The sequence below is a fragment of the Mustela erminea genome, chromosome 14 (assembly GCF_009829155.1).
Source record: "Mustela erminea isolate mMusErm1 chromosome 14, mMusErm1.Pri, whole genome shotgun sequence".
In the NCBI taxonomy this organism is placed as follows: Eukaryota; Metazoa; Chordata; class Mammalia; order Carnivora; family Mustelidae; genus Mustela; species Mustela erminea.
The window spans coordinates 61,021,170-61,042,366 of record NC_045627.1 but is presented as its reverse complement, the minus strand read 5'-3'; the positions used below and the strand labels follow the sequence as shown (position 1 = coordinate 61,042,366).

Below are 21,197 nucleotides of genomic sequence, written 5' to 3'. Positions count from 1 at the left end.
TGTTGGAGAGGATAAACGGGGAGGGAAGATTGGTGGCAGGGATCCTGTTAGATTGTTGCAATCAGCCAGATTGGCTGTTACTGGCAGAAGAAAGGAAAAATAGATTTTGAGGCATTTCTAAGATCAAATCCTACTTGTTGACAAATCCACTTGTTGACTTATGATGGTTGAAAAGGGACTGCCCGACTACAGGTTCCAGCGTTTTGGTGCCATATTTACACGACAAGCATTTTTAAAGTTCCTGCTACGGGCCTGGCACTGTTCTGGACACAGGATCTCTGCTTAGGAGAAGAGATAGGGTTCCAAGAGGAGTTTAAATCTGTGGACAGGTGACCAACGGTATAATCGAAAAGATAAATGAGTAAGAATTTCAACAAGATCGATTAGTACGGGCCCAATAAATAGTCAAGTGACTCTAAAACACGTATCCACTCCTGTACGGGTCTAACAATCTCCCTGGACGATGAGAGGCGCGCGTGATTCATTCATGGCGGTGGACGGAAGCCTGCAAAGCGTTATCTGATCTGATCCCCCAAGCTCCAGAGGCTGCGGGTCCCAACCCATTTCACAGCCGAGGAAATCGAGGCCAGGAAAACGTAAAACGTTTTGGCCAAGGTCACAGAGCTCCCAGCGCCCGGACGCGGCCCGAAACGCGCGCGGGTCGGGTACCCGCGCGGAGCTCCAGGCCGAGGCCGTGGGTGCGCGCCGCCGCTCCCGAGCCCCGGGGACTGGCGGCCCGGAGGCCCCAGCGGGCCAGGCGGGTGACCGGGCGGCGCGCGGGGCAGCTGGAGCAGGGGGCCCCGGGCGGCCACGGCTCGCGGCTCCCGGGGGGCGGGGGCGGCCGGCGGCGGTTGCGGGCCCGCGTCGCGAGGCACTTCCGGCGTGTGCCGGGGTGGCCGGATGACGTGGCTGAGTCAGAGGAAGAGGCTGAGAGGCGCCGGGGGGCGGGGGAGGCTCGGGAGCGGGCGGTGACGGCGGCGGCGCGGAGGAGCCAGCGGCTGGGCCCGGGCCCCGTGCGTCTGTCCGCGCCCCGTGGATGCGAATCGGCCGCGGCGGAGGCGGCGGCGGCGGCGGAGGAGGCGGAGGAGGAGGAGGAGTCGGTGCGCCGGCGCCGTGCCGGTGGGAGCGCGGAGGATGAGGCCGCTGCCGGGCGCTCCCGGCGTGGCGGCGGCCGCCGCGCTGTTGCTGCTGCTGCTGCCCCGGGCCCGGGCGGACGAGCACGAGCACACGGTGAGAGGCTCCCCCGGCCGGAGTGGCCGCCCCCCCCACCCCCGGCCGGCCCGCCGCCCAGTCCGGCTTGGCGCGGCCTGGAGGGCTGGGCGGCCCCGGCGGAGCGCCGCGGCCGCGGAGGACGCCTTCCGGTTGGGCCTGGCGGAGCAGGAACCCCGGGAGCTGGGAGGAGGCGTTTGTGGGCGCTCCCGGGGCAGGACTCCTCTCCCCAGCGCCTGGGCCTCCTTGTCTAACCCGCACCTAAATGGCGCCACGCTGGAGGGTCTGGGGACCGGGGGCCGGGGGCCGGGGCGGGACCGTGGTGGGGGTCGGCGCTCACTTCCCCGGGGAGGGGCCGGCCGCCGGCAGCGGGGCTCGGGGCTGGTGCCCCCGGGGAAGAGAGCTGCGCTCTGGCTACCGGGGGCTACGACACAGCGGAAGATGGATGCATCACGATTACCCGTCATACACTAACCAGGAAATATCCGCCGCTCCTTGGTCCTCACCGGCCTTTATTTTCTCTCCTGCCCAAACCGGATCAAGCCCCTGGCGTGGGGACGGCACCGATAAACTTGGGGTGAAGAGCAGGTTACACGTGTACGTGCATGCACTCAGTGTGCACGCAGTCGCTTCTGGGCCTTGCTTGTAACTTTCGGCGCACCCTTTCCAGCCCCTAGATGAGGCTCCCATCCCGGGGGTCTCCGGGCAGCTTCTGGCTGTAGGGGGTCTTGAAGTTCCCGGGGTTCCTGTGGGCCGAGAACAGTCCCTTTCGCGTTTGGCTTAAAAAGTGATTGGTTGTTTATTTAATTGGCATTTTCACATCAAAGCCTGGATGTTAACGACTCTTCAAATGACTTTCGCTGAGGGCTGTAACTCGATGGTTTTCGGAGTGGTAGGTGCGAACCAGGCAGGGAAGTCTTGTAAACTGAGATGTTGCTTAGCGAGTAATTTTTTTTTTTTTAATAGCGTAACTCATTAATGACGTGATTTTTCGTGAGAGGTTGTGTACGTACTAGATCTGAAAGATTTGGGTGAGTCTTGCTGTCATTCCTGATAAGTGAGGAAGTGAAGCGATCGTCCTTATTTATTCAGTGACCCTACTTTAGATTTTCTTTGTCATCAACCAGACTTTTTCTCTAGTTCCTGGGTTGGCTGAGCTTTTATTTTACCGAATGGAAGCTCTAAGCTTTTGGCTGTTTTACCTTCAGTCACAGCGAGAAACTTCGTGTGTGTGTGTGTGTGTGTGTGTGTGTGTGTATTTTTTTTGGAGGCACGAATCTGAAATCAGTGACATGTTTTCGTGCTATATTTGTGACTTCACCTTAAGATAATTTTGTTCATAGTTCAAACAGTAAAATTAAAGAACTGTTTCCTGTTGTTTTCTCTGTCAGGTAAAATCTGAAAGTGTAAGAACATGTTCCTTTGCAGTGGGCATCCTTTTAGTCAGTTGTATTGTCACTAATATTTTTCCAGTTTTTTGAACACTCAAGGATAAAACTCACAGCCCTTTCTTGGCATACAGGCATACAAGTTTAAGATTAGTATTCTTCTTTTTGATCTTGTGTTTTATATAGACCGTTATAAATAGGGAAAACTATTAATATTTCTCAAATTTGAGGTATAGAGAAAAAGGACTGAGTTTAATTTATAGATGTAAAGTGTAAACACAGATTGCACTGAAATTTTATTGCCGGGAACATTTCAATTTTTTATACCAGTAATAGAATGTAAAATATATGAGAAATGCTTTTTGAGAGGATATAGTATGTGTGGGATAATTGCTGGGCAGAAAGATTTAGAATCCATTTCATTTTATTTGTGTCTAGATTGAACTGGTCTCACTTGGTTATACTTTATTTATTAAAGGTTTTATTTATTTGAGAGAGAGAGAGAGAGACACAGCGAGAGAGGGAACACAAGCAGGGGGAGTGGGAGAGGGAGATGGAGGCTTCCTGCCAAGAAGGGAGCCTGATGTGGATCTCGATCCCAGGACCTTGGGATCATGACTTGAGCCGAAGGCAGACACTTAATGACTTAGCCGCCCAGGTGCCCCATTTTGCTTTTAAAAAGCAAAAATGTTGTAGGAAGAATAACATTAAGCCATAAGTATAAGGTTTAAATAAGTGTCCTTTTTTTTCTTCTATTAGCCAAAATTTTTACTTTTCCCAAGTTTCTTAAAAATATTTTTTGGAAACTGGGCATTCACCTTAGCCAGGTAAAAGTACTGAAAAGGTTATGGTCAAGTGGATTTTTTCCCCAAGAGCATGGAAGTAGCTAATGAAGAAAGAATGATATTGAAGGAGGAGAAAAATTGCCAAGGGAATGGTATTGAGTAGGTGTGTAATAAAAACTTGGGGGGGTTGAATTATGAATTAGAGAGCAATTCTCAGAAGTTAGTTTGCCCTTTAGATTAACTTTCTGTGAAGATAGTTTCCAGAAAGAAATAATAACTAATAGGACTGTTGTTGGCAACATGTGCTGGGCACTGTTCTAAGTACTTTACATATATTAACTCTTATTTTAAATATAAATAACCTGTGAGAGAGAGAATATATACCCTTTAAAAAAAAGATTTTATTTATTTATTTGACAGTGATCACAAGTAGGCAGATAGGCAGGCAGAGAGTGGGGGCGGGGAAGCAGGCTCCCCACTGAGCAGAGAGCCTCAGTGATGCTGGATCCCAGAACCCTGAGATCATGACCTGAGTCAAAGGCAGAGGCTTAACCTGCTGAACCACCCAGGTGCCCCCATACCCTTTTTATAGATAGGGAAACCAACACTAGAGAGGTTAAGTTATTTGTCTGAGGCCACACAACCAGTGGGGAAGGAGGTAGGATTTGAACTCTGTCTGAATTAATAGTCTTTTACACTTTCATAGAATATGCTCTGCAGCCCTTCATTGTAAAAATAGGACAGTAAAACACTTGGTATTAAATTGAGTAGTTCTCTGTATTGATAATATTTTTAACTTCTTTTTTTATTTTTTTATTTTTTTAAAGATTTTATTTTTATTTATTTACAGACAGAGATCACAAGTAGGCAGAGAGGCAGGCAGAGAGAGAGGAGGAAGCAGGCTCCCTGCTGAGCAGACAGCCTGATATGGGGCTCCATCCCAGGACCCTGGGATCATGACCTGAGCCAAAGGCAGAGGCCTTAACCCACTGAGCCACCCAGGCGCCCCTATTTTTAACTTCTTAAAGAAATTTTTGGGTAAGTCTAGCTCCATTAATGGGTTGTTACTGAAGAAATGTTTGGATAGCATTAAGGAAGGATAGGGCCCATTTAATGGGCATTTGACCTGTGCACTCACATACTATGTGCAAGCATTGGATACTTTGCTTGATTTGATGCTCTTCTGTCACCATCTAGAAATTTTTAATTTTTTTTTTTTTAAAGTAACCTGTACATCCATCATGGGGCTTGAACTCATGACCCTGAGGTCAAGAGTCACATACTCCACTGACTGAGCCAGCCAGGAACTCCTTAATAAATGTTGAACAAGGAGACCTGCATTTTTATTTTTTTAAGATTTTATTTGTCAGAGAGAGAGGTCACAAGCAGGGGCAGTGGCAGGCAGAGGGAGCCCGATGCCAGACATGATTCCAGGATATCACGATCGTGACCTGAGCTGAAGGCAGGTGCTTAACCAACTGAGCCACCCAGGCGTCCTTTTTATGCACTTTTTAATGCAGAGCTCTTATAATGTTCTCACAAGGATAATGAGAAGGAAATACGCTGTTGACTTATAGAGGCTATATAGTAACATCTAGAATATATAAAGATGTGTCCTTTCACCTTTCTACACTAGAATCATAAATGGATTGCAGGACATATTGTTTGGAGTAAAAAAATAACGAGCGCTTTCATGAAACAGCCCTTAATATGTGATTAAGGGCCATAAAAAAGACTTTTTAGAGTGAGTCAAGGATGTAGAAGGTGTGGTTTATGCTTATTTGGTTTTCTGAAACTCAGAGAACTTGGAAACATCTATAGTTAGAGTACTGTGTCTCCCAATATTCCAAAGGACTCTGTTAAAAAGATTTCAAATTGAGAATCAGAATTTTAGAACTCCGAAGTCTTGAGATCATTTAATCCAACACACTCATTTTCCCCATGACCTGAAGAGGCCTACTGACTCTCTAGTCCTTGGTTTTTCTATTTGCCTTGTAGCAATAGTATGTAAGGATGGCAGCACCAAAAACCAATAATGAAGGGCACCAGAATCGTAATGCATTTTATGGTTTGTACTACAGTCTTGAAGTTTTATGGGTTCTGTTTCCTTAGGGTCACAAAGTCATTTTTTTTTTTCTTTCTTTTAGTCTGTTAATATACCCCAGTTCTGTGCTTGGCACAGTGGTATTTCATCAGTGCTTGTTCAGTGACTGGAGTAATTAGGGAGCTACTAGGAACAAGAACATGTGGTGTTGGAAGCGAGAAACCCTATTGCTTAAAGCACAGTGAACCAATCAAGACCATTGTTCATTTAAGATGCATAGTGTTTGGGATTCCTTTTGTGACTTAGGGCTCTAATTAGGCTAAACTCCCCATTTCTTCATGGCCCATTGTAGCTCTGGTAGGTAATGTTAGAAGGATCTGATCTGTGCGTAGTTTACAATCAGCCTCTGCTATAAACAGTTATACCACTGAGTGATTTTAGGAATAGTTTGTTTGCTTTCCTTTGGCAAATAGCAGCCTTTTGTCTTTGTTTTTAAGAGAATAGCCCCAAGAGGGGCGCCTGGGTGGCTCAGTAGTTAAGCATTAGCCTTCCGCCCAGGTCAAGATCCCAGGGTCCTGGGATGTGTCACTGCACTCCCCACCATCAGGCTCCCTGCTGGGCAGGAAGTCTGCTTCTCCCTTTTCCACTCTTCCTGCTTGTATTCCTTCTTGTGCTGTGTGTGTGTCTCTCTGTCTGGCAAATAAATAAATAAATAAATAACAATCTTAAAAAAAAAACAGTATAGGAACTCTTAAAACTTATTTGAAGATTTATAGAGAACAAATTCTTTACTACAGGTGAAGTTGTGAGTACTTTAATATAGATCAGTTTTAGGAAATGCCATAATTCGTTGTCCTATTTTCAGCTGTACTCTATGGTAGACTCAAAGTTTATTTAGGTACAAAGCTATTTTGAGAGAGAGGGAGAGAGCACAGTTATCTCAAGGGACTATCCCAAAATATACTTCTATATTTTATCATTTATTTGTATTAAAATTGTGCTGTGTTTTAAATAAATAAGACATTGAAATTACGATTTCTGAAACACTTTCACAACTAGATTTTTGCTTTCTCAGATACATAATTTTAAAACATGCATCTTTTACTTCATCCCATGAAAGTAGTGGCATTTGGGTGCTTATTCTGAGCCATTAGTGCTTTGCCTGTATATATAAATTCTTATTTCTTTATTCAGATTTTACATGAGTACAACAGTAACTCTATCTCCTAAAGTGTTCCTCCCGAGAAAAAGTAATTCGTGGTCTCTATCAAGAAGGGAAACCTCTGTGTCTCCCCTTTTCCAGCACATAAACAGTATTTAAGTAAGAGAGGCCTAACATTGGTGAAATCTTGAGAATAAAGGTCATGCCTTTGGAAATTAGAACACAAGTAGCTTCCTAGGAAGGTTTTTTCTTGGGGGCAGATTAAAGGTTCAAGTGGAAAAGTTGTTCGCTATTCAGTACTGTCTTTAGTTGCTTTGTACAACTGTACTTTTTTCATATTTTCTTCATTTAGTTTTTGCTTTTTAGCTAATGAAACTGACTAGGGATTAGAAAAAATGTAGTCCCAAATTTGTAAGCATGATACTAGTTAGTTATATTATCTTGGACAAATTATTTAACATCTCTGTTCTTTAGTTTGTGTGTGTAAAATGGGGAAATACTAGGATCTATCTTAAAAATTTTGCGAGGATTAAATATTCATGTAAAGACCATAGAACTGTGCCTAACACATAGTATGTGTTTATTAAGTGTTAGCTAATGATACTGTCAGAAAAGATGGTGAGGTCATGTTAGGGATTGGTCTGTAAAGGCTTTACCTCATCAGAATTGAAGGGTTTGAGAAAGGAGGAATTTGAGTGGTTTTGAAGGATAAGTAGAACTTGGCTAAGTGGAGAGAAGGAGGGCATTATAGATTTGGGAGAATGGCATGAGAAACAAGGTAGGAAAGGAAATGAAGGGAAGACCGTATTATAAGCCATTTTGGCTAGAGTGGACAGCTCAGAAATTCATTTTAACAGTGAGAACTGGAAAATGAAAGGAACGGTGAGGTGAAGAAAGCAGCTAGTCTGAATTGGTCTCCTCTCATTCGGCTGCTTCCCAGGAAGGCCTCATGGAAGGAGCCACCGCCGTGCTCAGAGATCCCCTCATTCACTGCTGTGCTTCCTTGGCTTTTTTTCTCCCCTTTTTCTGGTTATGCTCTGCAGGGAAGTTATAAAACTCAATCTTTCTCAGTGTCATTGGCCAACTCAGAGTTCTTCCAAGGAAAGGATTTAAAAGAGCTTGCTAGGACTTCATGGAATGTTTTGAAAGTGAATGAGGTTAGCCTTTTAGCCGTGAGTAGAGAGAAGAGCTTACCTGTTGCTCTCTTCCCGCAGAGTGGTGGAGGTCAGAGACTGTCTCAGCAGCTTTACGGAAAGATTTTTTTTTTCCTTTTTAAAAAGTTGTTTTAAGTCTTTCGATATTTTCTAATTTCAAGATATTTTTAAGACACATTTTCTGTCTTGAAAAAGAACTCTTCTCTTGGGAGCACTTACTGTCAGGGATAATCAAGAACTGCAATGAAAAGTAATATTTTAAATTCATTATATTGACCAGGGTAGTGTAAAAGAAAAGGGGCATTTTTGACTTAATGTTAACCCTGACCACACCCCCTGTATGTGTCTGTGTCTGTATATGTATGAAGGTGTGTGTATTAAATATGTACATATATTTCTAATTATTATTTCAGTCCTCTTCCCGAAAGGACTCTGTGGCTACAGAATGGTGTAGGTTTTGTGACAGTGCAGTTTCTGTCATGTCATGACAAGCCTCCTGCCCTGTTCAGGTTTCACGAAAGGCTAAAATAAGTGACTTCAGAACGTGTAGATGAACATACACTGTGACCCTTCAGTTATATTAATCTTATGTTTCAGTTTGTATAAAATAAACGAAAGCCCTATTTTAACAAGTACTTATGTTCAAGTTTTTGTCTATTTTTAAAGGAATTATGAGTATTGGAATTTATAGAAAGTGTTCTTGTGCTTATTTTTACAAGTAACATTTAAACATTGCTGTGTTCTCAGCAGGATTAATGACAAGGTCCTCATTGATGGGTCCTCTTGTTCATTCAAATCTTAAATGGAAAAAAAATCTCAAGAAAATCTGTTGATTTTCTTTCCTCCTTCCATGTCCATATTAGCGCAGTGAATAATGTTGTTTCTGGGCTCATCATTATTTGATGTGCTATTGGATGTTTGTGTGCTGTTGGACTGTTTATACAATACCTTCTCTAAAACAAAGTGTATTTTGTTACCTCCTCTTACTTTTTTCTCTAAAAGGGTACTGTTGCAAGCAGTGCCACATACCAGTCAGTACACATACTTCAAGCTTTTTTTAAGTCAGTTGCTAATGAACTTTACATTTCACCATTTGTCAGTGTTTTCCCATCGTATTTATTAAATATTTTTTGTGTACATTACACTATGTGGAGAGCTTTCTGCCTAGCAAGCAGGTCTTGTTTCTAATACCAGTTCTGGTTAGTTGATAATTGATTGGTTTAGCTCACTGCTTTGAGAATTCTTACGCTATAACCATACATATTTAGCAGAAGGGAGTACCTTGATTGATTGGTGCTGTGTGACTGTGAGTGTTGGATGGAAGAGTGGTGGCATGCATAACTGAGTGGGGATGTATGGATATATTAGACCTTTGATTCATTCCTTCATATGTGAAGATTATATACAATTGTTTTTCTGAATTCACTTGAAACCACTTATGATTTTCTGCATTTTTATTCATTCTGACTCTTCTCTACCAAGGCAGAATTAATCATTCCTTTATTGTTGCTAGAGTAGCCCTCTACTACCTTAATTTTAACATATTCATTGTTAAGCATTTACTTGTCTGGCTCCACTATGGATTGTGAACTTCTTAAAGGAAAGGACAGTATTTTATTTATCTGTACATTAACCCTTAAACCACATGGGTTTGAACTGCATATGTCCACTTACATGCAGTGTTTTTTTCCCATAAATACAGTACAGTATGATAAAATGTATTTTCCTTATAATTTTTTTTAACATTTTCTCTTCTCTAACTTACTTTATTATAAGAATATGGTATGTAATACATATAACATAGTAAAATGTGTTAATTGACTGTTTATGTTTATGTTGCCAGTAAGGCTTCTGGTAAACAGTAGGTTGTTATTTTGGGGGAGTCAGAAGTTACATAATGGATTTTTGACTGTGGGGTGTGTTGGTAACACTAACCCTGCATTGTTCTGGGGTCAGCTGTGTATCCTTAACACCACTATGCGTGGTATGTGTCTCATATATTCAAAAAGTAGGATAGTTTATTATTTTCTTAATGATCTGGATGATATTTTATATGAACAATGAGATATTTATTATATTTGAAGAAGAGGTGATTAGATCTAAATCATAGGGTACTGGTGGTGTGAATCAAAAGGAAGAGGTAGAGGCTCTGGGTAAGAGTAGACAAGTCAGTATTTTTTGGAATACAGAGGAACTTGGGGTTTGAGTCTCCTGTTTGAGAGAATGGTGGTACCATTAGAAAAACAAAGAGGAAAGAAAGGCTAGATTTGGTTGGGATGAGTATGGTTTTGGAGTGATTGGACTTTGATCAAAAACATTTGTATAATTTAAATGGAGCACTGGAGGTAAGAATTTGGTAGTTTGGTTAGTTGGGTAGCTTCCTCTGTTACATGCTCCGTAGCACCTTACTTTATTATAATGGTTCAGTGTCAATCTTTCCAGTTATCTGAGCTCCAGTAGCACAGGGAACATGTGTGGTTCAAAGCTGTATCCTCAGTTACAAACATAATTTATTGGTATGTGGCAGGCACTCATTAAGTAATTGTTCAGTGCCTTAACTTCTATACTACTAGTTGACATAAATTGTATCCAGTGTTGTCTTCAATTTATATTGCTGATTAGGATTACTAGTTTTAAAATTATTTGGGTAATTGCTTTTCATAGAATCATTGGAATTTTGAACTTGAGATCTTAGAAATCTTTGGTACATCCCCAATGCTGGAAAGGTGAAGTCACCTACCCAAAGTCATTGAACTGCACTCCAGATTTAGCTACATACAGTATTTACTGATGGGGAGAACCATAGTTTTTTATTCAAAGAAATATGCATACAGTGTATGTCTTTCAGGCTAATAAAGCGGGGCTGGGAATAGCATGATGGCTTGAATGGACTGTGGGGATTCCATAGTGTGGCTTTCTCTTCCTTTTGTTCAGTCATTTCTCTCCTTTCTAGTACTTTGACCAGTGGCCATGGAAAAGATTAGAAAGTAGATGAAATTTTGTGTTTGCTGGCAACATTAGATTTTTTTTTAGTTTCTAATGATTAACATGGGTTTTGGGTAAGCTATTGATTTTCTTTCTTCCTTCCATGACCATATTAGCACGGTGAATAATGTTTCTGGGTTCATCATTATTTGATGTGCTATTGGACTTTTGTGTGCTATTGGACTGTGTTCATATAATACCTTCTCTAAAACAAAGTTTAAGAAGAATCTGCCTGAGACCACAATCAGAAGATAAAATTTTTAAATTCGCTAAGTGTCAGGTCACCTGTGTAGCTTAGTTGTTCAAGTATCTGACTCTTGAACTCAGCTCAGGTCTTGATCTCAGGGTCTTGATCTCTGATTTTGACTTTATTGTAAAATTCACCAAGTGTCTGTTTTAAGGTGTGGACGTTGGTCATCAGATTAAAGTAAACTTAAAGTATTTTATTTTATAGGTTCCCAGAGACAGTATACTTTTGTTTAGCACAAATAACAAATATTCCCTTAATTTGAATTAGATTAAAAAAAAGTATTATGATATGCTTTTTTTGTTTCAGTATCAAGATAAAGAGGAAGTCGTTTTATGGATGAATACTGTTGGGCCCTACCATAATCGCCAAGAGACATATAAGTACTTTTCACTTCCATTCTGTGTGGGGTCAAAAAAAAGTATCAGTCATTACCATGAAACTCTGGGAGAAGCGCTTCAAGGAGTTGAATTGGAATTTAGTGGTCTGGATATTAAATTCAAAGGTAAGTAAACCTTAGTAGTCCTTGTAATACAAGTTAGATTGTAGATCAGGGTTTCTCATTTTAGGCCTTATTGACATTGGAGCCAGATAATTCTTTTTTGTGGGAGGCTGTCCTGTACATTCTAGGATGTTTAGCAGAGTTCTTGGCTTCCATCCAGTAGATGCCAGTAACACCCTCCAGTTGTGACAACCAAAACTGTCTTCAGGCATTGCTAATTGATCTTAGAGAACCACAGCTCTAGACTCTAAAAAATGTTTAATCTACAAGTTAAATGTATTGCATTTAGAAAAGTATGTTAGTAGCAAAGATTTATTTGGAATATTTGTAAAATAATAAATAATTGTTAATAAAATTCTATTTCCTTACGCTATTTCTTTCTGAAAAATGATTTCTGGTAAACTCTCTAGTGACTGGATGTATGTGGTCAGGAAAGGCCTTCATAGATTCACAATTTTTGGAGGTGCAGGGATATAGTGGGGTATATGGGATACTTAAAAATCTTGTGTAAAGCCTCAAATCCAAACTGTACCTTTGGCTCAGAATGTATTAATCAGTATGTATTAATTTTACTCCCTCAGTTCTTATAGGGTAGTGTGGTTTTAAATTTTAAGTCAGGGACGCTTGGGTGGCTCAGTCGATTAAGCATCTGCCTTCAGCTCAGGTCATGATCCCAGGGTCATGGGATCAAGTCCCCCATGAGGCTCCTTGCTTATCGAGGAACCTGCTTCTCCCCCTGCCTGCTTCTCCCTCTGCCCACTGCTCCCCCTGCTTGTCCTCCCCCCCCTCTCTTTTTCTGACAAATAAAAACTTAAAAAAAATTTTGGGTCAAAGACTTGTTAAAATTGGAAGAAATACTCATCTGTTTATTATGCTGGCATCTATTTTATCAGGCCCTTTAAGTATGTTTAAACTTTTAATTTTCCTCTGTGAAATTTGCCAGAGAGTGTATTTCCTGCATAGACATTTTTAACTCAGTGAGCAGAAGCCTGAGTAATTGAATTTTTACAGGATCTTTGATGAGGCATCTTGATTTTTGAATAGAGCTTGGATCTTGTAATCAGGAGCTTTGAATTTTAATCCTATTTCTTTTACTATATTGATTTTACTGAAGTTCTTTACTCTAATTTTGACTTCATTGTCTGCAAACGTAAAATACTGACTTCTGGTATTTTTGCACTTTATTAGTTTTTTAATTTTTGCACTTTTGAGAGGAGGATGTAATTGAGAGATTTTACTTATTTAGAGATTTTATTTATTTGAGAGGGAGCACCAGTGAGGGAGAGAGCGTCGGGTGGAGTGGAGCTGAGGGAGAGGGAGAAGCAGACTCCCTGCTGAGCAAGACCAATGTGGGGCTTGATCCCAGGATCCCTAGATCACCAACCTGAGCCTAAGGCAGGGGCTTAACTGACTGAGCCACCCAGCCTCCCTGATTTGAGATGTTTTAAAATAATATTTTAAAGATGTTTAGTTTTGGGTGGTTAAGTTTTATTCTTGTGTTTAAAGTATTTTTTTTTGTTACGGTTGTTCAAAATCGATGTATGTATTTTGCGTTCTTCTCCCCCTTTCCACTCCTCCACTATATTCTTTGAGGCTTAATTATAAAATTAAGTTGTAAATTTAAACCACAGGGGCCTGGCCTGTAACTTTATGAATTACTGTAAACATGCCCTGAGGCCTGTGTTTTAATTTAATCAGGTAACCTAAATATTTAATTGCAAGTAAGGAGAAACTTAAGACTAGATTGTGGGATCTTTGAAAATCTCAATCCTGCATTTACTCACTTAAATTTCTCCTTTTTCATGTTTGGTGCACATTTCTAATTTACTAGAGAGGAACCAGAGAGAGCAGATACGTAAAAACTCTGAGTCCTACTTTATTTGCTACCATGGACAGATTTCGTAGCGTTTTGAAATCCTCGCCCTATTTACTAAAGAATAATAGTCATTCAGCTATCTTCACCTTTCTTTTTTTATTAGTTCCTTGAGGCTGATATGGAAAGATTGGATAGAGAGAAACAGTTTTCATGGGCTATAAAAGTGGGGTTTACTTTACTTTCTGACTGAGCACCTGAAGATGAAAAGAACAAGAACTAGCCAGGTGTTATTCCCCAAGAGTTGGCGGTTCCTTGGAATCTTGTCAGCTCTGTCCCTCCAACACGGATGTGCTAAGGGAGCTGCTAAATTAAGTGGTCGAGATGAAAAAGTAAATGCTGATTAGAGTTCTCTTTCTGCTGTAGTCCCTTGCTTGCCCTGTTCAAAGACATAGTTGATCATGCTTTGAAGAATGTTTTATGAGGTTTCCTGGTTCTTTGTACTATCATAGAATTTTAAAGGTTGGATGCACCTTAGAGATTGTATCATCTGATTTCCCCCTAGTGAGGCCCAGAGATGAAATGATTTGCCCAAGTCATATTACAGCATATTAGTAATGCCACAGAAACTAGAACCTTTTGTCCCTATGTGAATTATAGAAATATTCATATTGTTAATTTTTCATCTCTCAAGTATTTGATTTTTAAAGATTCTTCTGAGGACATAAGAAAATAAAATTTTGAAATATTTTGAAACTAGGAAATACTGTACACACACACACACATGCACGTAGGTATACAAACACCTTTTTTTAAATTTAGTAGATTCTGTCAGGCTAAATGGATTGGTATTTCATAAAATGAAGGTCACTAAATAGACTTTTAGGGAGCTAGTAATAGTTTTAAGTCTAATGTAGGATGCCTCTTACTTGAGATTTTATGCACAACCTTTTCCCTCACAATAATGTTATATACTTCCACTAGACAAAATACTAAATTCAGCACATTTAGAGAAAATTAAAAAGGCAGAATTAAATGGGGTATCTTTCAGCCAGGCCTGAATTCGTTATCTTCTGATTTTAGAGGGTACTTCTTGGAACTTGACCATTGTGGAGTGGAAAAAACAAGTCTGAGAGACTTGCAGCATCCTCATGCTGCCTCTGCCTACCTGTGTTGTCGTGGACAAATTATTCTACCTCTTTGATCTCATTGTCCTCACTTCTGAAGTGAGGGAAAGTATCTATTTGATAGAATTGTTTGATTTAAGTGAGGTAATTTATGTAGAACATTTATCAAAGTTCCTCATACATAGTTTACATTTTAAAAATGGTCATTGATATGGATACTAAATAGCACATAACGTAGGTCTGTAGTTCTGACTTAATTTGGTACTAGCAATTATGAAACATTAAATTAGTTTACTGATTGTAGGATTTGATTTATCCTCAAGTTGTTGCACTAGCCTGCTAGGTACTGTAGTTATGCCAGGCAGGCATGTGACATTCTTGCTCACTCTCCTATCCTTAGTTATTAAGACATTGGAAGCTCTCAAATTGTGTAGCACGGCAATTTGTGCCTATCTGTTCTTTAGATAACTGGCTCATTGTGATCTTTAGATGATCTGGAATAGTAGTTCCTAACCAGGGGAGGTCTCTGTCCACTCCCCTTCTCCTTATGTGAGAACTCTTGCAGAATAATGAAGGATATTATTGAAAAATTGATGGCTTCTAAAGGAGTCTTTCCTCCCATTTGTTTTATTGATCTTTTGAATTTTCTTTTGTTTGAATATCCTAACTTAACAGAGGGATGAAATTGTTTTATAAGTATTTCTTCTACTTCTCTGGAGTAAAATGATAAGTGAGAGTACTACAGGTAGAGAGAAATGCCAGGAGCTGGTTAGAGTCCTACATGTTTTGAATTCAGTGATTCTCTTTCTTGATGATTTTCATCCTCAATGTTATAAGATGTATTTTCAGATGGGGACTTGGAGCCCAGAGGTAAGTAACTTATCCAAAGATTCACAGATGAAAAGTGGCAGAATAAGGATTTGAACCTAGGGAACACAGTGCTAGAGTTTGAGCTTTTTTTTTTTTTTTTTTTTAAGATTTTATTTATTTGAAAGACAGAGATCACAAGTAGGCAGAGAGATAGGCAGAGGGAGAGGAAGGGAAGCAGGCTCCCTGCTGAGCAGAGAGCCCGATGTGGGACTTGATCCCAGAACCCTGGGATCATGACCTGAGCCGAAGGCAGAGGCTTTAACCCACTGAGCCACCCAGGCGCCCCTAGAGTTTGAGCTTTTAACCACTATGCAGTATGTCCTTCCAGATATCCATCTGGTGGTAAATGCCTGATTGCCAAAGAGTGGGGAAAGGGCTGGGGAAGTGGCAGGTTCTTTCATTCAGCCTAAAGATTTTTATTTAAGTTGATCCCCCCACCCTATTTTCAGTCCCTGGATTCTACTCTCCCTGCCGTCCCAAATTCTGCAGCCTCTGTGGTGGAGTTCTCTAGGGGAAGGTGCCTCTGATCTACTATAAGGGGTAGTTGAGGTTCTTCATCTGGCTTTGTAATGAGTGGAGAAGGGGACTTGGGCATCCAGGCCTTCCGTAAAGATATTTTTATACAGTTCCCCTATGTCTTCAGCCCTCCATTTGTTCTCTGCTTTTTGATGTGTGTCTCAAGTGTCTCTTGGGTTCTGTGACACCAACCCCCTTTCTTATGTTATGGTTTCCTCTGCTTTGACATCTTCTGTTCGTTTTCAATTTTCCAAATGTACGTTGAGATTTTTTCTTACTGTCTTCTTTTTGTCCTTGTGTACTACATCCCTTTTATTCCTTTGTTGACATTTTAATGGAGTTTCAGGAGGGAAGAGACACATACTTGTGGTTAATCTGCCTTAATTGGAAGTCTGGAAACTCAGTGCCATATTTTGTTCTCCTGGTTTCAACCGAAGTGTTTTAGCCAGGCCAAATAATTTGAATCTTGTACTGAATCTTGAATCTAGATATTTTGTATTCTTGGTGTTAGCAGTTCCTTAAACCTTGTGCTACCTGCAAATTTGAATAGCGTGGGCTTTTTATAAATTCTTATTCACGCCATTGATAACATTGTTCTACTCCAGATGTCTTTTCTTCCCCCCAAAGGATGTGTATGTATGTATTTTTTTTCTGATTTTGATGTGATATAGGATTGGTGTACAAAATTTAGAAACTACAGAGAAATATAAAGAAGAAAATAAAAATGATCTGGATGTAATTACCGTTAACATTTTTCCATCTTTCCTTCTTTCTTTACATTCATCCACATTATTTAGAATATTTTAAAATTGGGTTCATGCTGTATATATGATTTTAAAAATTTGTAACACATAGTGTTTAGTATTTGTCAGATACTAACTACTTACTAACTCTTAATAAGTTATATGTAAATTAGTTTTTACTCCTCTTATTTTAACATCTATGAGCTTATCTTCATATTGTTAATTACTTTTTAAAAATGTGTTTATGTAGTATTCTGCAACTTGGATATTGTAATTTCCCCCATTTCCCAGTTAGAAGATATTCTGATTATTTTCCTTCCTTCCTTCTTCCCTCATCTCCCTTCCCTTCTCCTTTCCTGTCTTTTCCTTTCCTTTCTCTTTCCTCCCTTCCTTGTCCTTTTTTTTCCTGTTGGAAATAATGCATTTGGCTACCCTAGCACATGGGTATTTTAATGCATCTCTGAGTCTTTTATTAGGATAAACTCTTGGAAGTGGAATTACTGAATCAAAGGATATAAACATTTTTAAGGCAGTTCTTGATGTGTATTGCCAATTAGTCATCTAGAAGAATTGTACTGTTTCTATTGCAGATAGGTTGGTCAGTTAATCAATACTCATATATATGCTTAACATGACTATACCAGATTTTCCAGTCCATTTTTTTGATCATTCAGCAGTTTTAAAATGCTCACTGCCTTCCAGCAGCGTGGTAGGCTCTGGATGTACAAAGTTGAACCAGAAGCTATGGCTTCAGGGGTCCACGGGTTCTCTGAAATTGTACACTTAGTTTTTTGTGAATGGGGGACATTTTGGGAGGGACAGGAAGATATTACTTTCTTTGGATTCTCATAGGGATATGTGGCCCAAGGAAGCTTAGCAGTGTGAATGTATTGACACTTTTAATCCTTAAAACAACTCTAGGAAGGAGATACCATAGATGTTATCTCTGTTTTATGGCTGAGAGTTCTGAGGTTCACAGAAGCTAAATGAATTTTATTCACATAGCTAATCCATAGTAGAACCCAGACTAAAACTCAAGTTTCTGCCTTTTTTTTTTTTTAATAAATTTGTCTATAGTGACTTCATGAAAAACTGTCCAGTGCTGTTGAATTTAAAGTAGAGCATTTGTGATTTCCATTTTGGTAATGCTATCAAAAGAGGAAGCTAATAAAGCTAGGTGTGATATGTTCTTAGAGAACTCAAATAATACCACATTCTTTTTTCAGTGTTTTCACTGTCTGTTCAGTTTCTAGTCTGGAGTGTTAATTGTGAATAGATGACAGACTTATTGGTAGGTAGTTGGTAGGTAGTTTCCAGGAACTGCACTTGCTTTCTGCTTGAAAAATCTGTATAAAACAGTTGTCACTTTATACCTCCGGTTTTGTATTTTTCCCGTGTAATGTTTTTACATTGGTGAAGTGTTAGTGGTATCCTCTTCAGAATTCATAGGTGTGTATTTCATCTGAGAAAGATATGTCCTTTTATAATTTAATAGCAGTGATTTATGGCGCTAAAGTTTTCAGATTGTTTTCCAGCTCTGTAGAATGCTGAATAATGATTGGGCATATTCAGGCACATTACATTAGTTATCTTCAGAGCGGATCCCTCCTGAGAGAAAAGCTGTTTTAGTTAAGCAACCAGACTGTTCAATTATTTGTGATGTTTGTATTTGCCCACATGCCTGCAAGGGGAATTTCATTAACATATGATCAACCAAGATCCTTTTTCTAGCCTGCCATAAAGATAGGTTTTTCCATTGACCACATTTCTTTCCTAGATTTTACATCAGTGAAAGATACTCTTCAAGACCTCTTTGTGAATCATTTTGAGATAACTCTGCTCAGAAATTTCATTTGTTTATATTGGCATTTTCTCCCCCCCCCACACACATATACACATACACACATACACACATGCAGACACCCTAATCATACACACATGCATGTTACGTACGTACTGTAATATACTTTGTGTTTTCCTTTGCCAAATAAGTGGGAAATCATCTTAAAATTTGCTAAATTTTTTATTTGTTTAGCGCCTGTAGAATGGGCATAGCTAGGGATGAAAATGATGCAGTTATTATAGACATGGCTCTTAAGACCTGATGATCTTTTGAAGAAGTAAGATACTGGTGTGAGGTTGTAAGTGGTGTAGACCTAGGTACCAAAGGAAGATATGGAGAGAAAGCCATAGGACTTAGGAGAAAGGGACAGGCTGTGGGGTTTGAGAGGTGTGAGAGGTGGGGAATCAGGGATTACTCTGGAGGAGAGGGTAGGGGGATGGGATGTATTTTAGGGTGGACATTTGTGGTGGACTTTCCAGCATAGGCAAAAAAAAAAATCCAGAGGCCAGGAGAGCACAGGATGCGTGGCATCTGCAGGTAGTGGAGTGTGGCTGGAATATAAGGAGAGAGAATGAGAGATGGTTGGGTAAGAGAGAGCTGAACACAGTTCACACTGTGAGGATTCTTAAAAGCTTTGTGCAGGTCAGTGCTGTATTGTGGATCTCAGAACTTCATACGTAACACTGCCTCATTGTTAATGGCAATTGTCGGTGACTGTCTAATTTTAGCAACAAGGGATTTGGTGGCTTTGCAGAGTTTTGCTATGAGGTCTCCCACAGCTGTTTGTTGCTACCGAAGCCTGGACCTCTCTGTGGTTCTCTTTCATCTCTCGTTGCTGTAGTTGCCTCCTGTCCTTTGTGCATTATCACACTCCATGGAAATCCTATCTGGGGACCTCTTGGTACCAGTTCTCCTAGCTCCTGCTGGAAGATCCCTTTATAGCCATCTCGTGGCTGAATCCTCCCTCCCTTCTCTTCTCAACCTCAGTTTTTGCCATGAAAATCCTAAATTTCTCCCTGCCTAAAAGGGCCATTGATAAAAAGGAAATCTGTATGGGAGCCATGTTGTTGGAAACAAGAAAACCGTGATCTTCTCCTACTTTGGGAGTAGGAGTATTTCCCTATTCCTCCTTTATGGGACTTTAGTGTTTCCATCTTGGTGTTGTGGTTTTGGGATACCCACTCTGAGCTGAGCTATATTATGGAGAAACTTTCTTTCTTGTTGACGGTTAGGGAGACAAGTTGTTAGTGTCTGGAGTTATAACTCAGATTGCTATTTGTCATGGAAATAATGCTGTAGCTGGCCCCTAATCATGGTTCAGGTATAGTGCACATTTAAGAAGTTTTAATCAACATTTAAGAAATTTAAAATTGTTTCTTGGGGGGGAATTGTATTTCAAATTCTAAATAACCAATAATACAGTACAGGAGAACTTAAACAACTGTGCTTTCTTTTTTTTGTTGTTAAGATTTATCTTTTATTCTAATTGTGTAAGTCATATACAAAAAATAATTTCAGTGGACGTCTAGAGTGTTTGCAGGTTTTTTGGATTTTGTTTTGTTCAGAAACTAATGATCATAAGCACATTTTTTTCCATTGAGAAATAAAGACATATATCAGTGTATAAGCTTAAGGCATATAGTGTGATGGTTTGATTTACATATTGTAAAATGATCACAAATAGGTAGAAAGAAGAAAAGAGTGAAGAAAAAGATTTTCTCCTTGTGATGAGAACTTTTAGGTTTTACTCTTGAAGACCTTCCTATATATCATGTCGCAGTGTTAGCTGGAGTCATCATGTTGTACTTTGGATCCCTAGTGCTTATTTATAAGTACGTTTTTGAGAGGTTTATAGGTTAGAGACTATCTGAACAATATTGTGGTAGCAGTATTTTTGAAAGCAGTCAAGAGTTTAAATGAATCATCTCTAGGGGACTTTTGGGTAATTTATAAACAGTGACACCTGCTAGATAGAGATTTATATTTTAATCTTTCTAATTATGAAGAGTCACTGGGATTCCTCATAGAATCTATGGCCTCTAGTGACTTATATCTCTAAGAATATTAAAATGAATTTGTATCTCAGAGATATTATAGCTAGAAACGTTCTATTTAGGATCATAGTTTTGAGTTTTTGTATATGTTAAGTGAAAACTTTCTCATGTGTCTTAAGCTTTTTTATTTTTGTTTTTTTTTTAAGCCCGGTTACTCATGTAAAATTATTTCATCAGTGTTCTTCTATAAAAGGGAAAAAATTACATACTAAACCCTCATATACTTATCACCCAGATTCAGCAATTATGAATATAGATTTTAACTTCAGGAGATGTTGGCTTTTTCTTCCTATAACTATCCTACAAACCAATATGCTAATTTGCAATTTTTACCTTATACAGATGATGTGATGCCAGCCACTTACTGTGAAATTGACTTAGATAAAGAAAAGAGAGATGCATTTGTGTATGCTATCAAAAATCACTACTGGTACCAGATGTACATAGATGACTTACCAATATGGGGTAGGTATTATATTGTGTGTTATATTTAAAGTTTGGGAATATTTGCATAATAAACATGACTTATGTAATGAGTCTTAAGGTGTTTGATTGTACTCTGAATCAGTAAATGTGTTTTTGGTATTTTCCACAGAATGATTTTATGGTCCCCTATTACTTGAAGTGGTTTTAACATTGCCAAACCTTGTATGAAACTCCCTCAAAATACGACCTTTATGTAGTATAACTTTTCAGATTCAAGGAATTAAAAGGTATTTTGAACAGAAATATCCTCTCTTCTCCCTTTTGTTTTT

General features: G+C 39.7%; 1 protein-coding gene across 1 annotated transcript in view; it reads left to right on the top strand.

Moving 5' to 3' along the window:
- Nucleotides 1–932: 932 nt before the first annotated feature.
- Nucleotides 933–21,197, top strand: part of TM9SF3 (transmembrane 9 superfamily member 3) — a 70,367-nt gene continuing 50,102 nt past the window's right edge. The window contains exons 1-3 of the mRNA XM_032311998.1: nt 933–1,230; nt 11,284–11,479; nt 20,785–20,907. Of these exons, the coding sequence (XP_032167889.1) occupies nt 1,135–1,230; nt 11,284–11,479; nt 20,785–20,907 (415 nt within the window). The 5' untranslated portion in view covers nt 933–1,134. The remainder of the gene's footprint in view (nt 1,231–11,283; nt 11,480–20,784; nt 20,908–21,197) is intronic.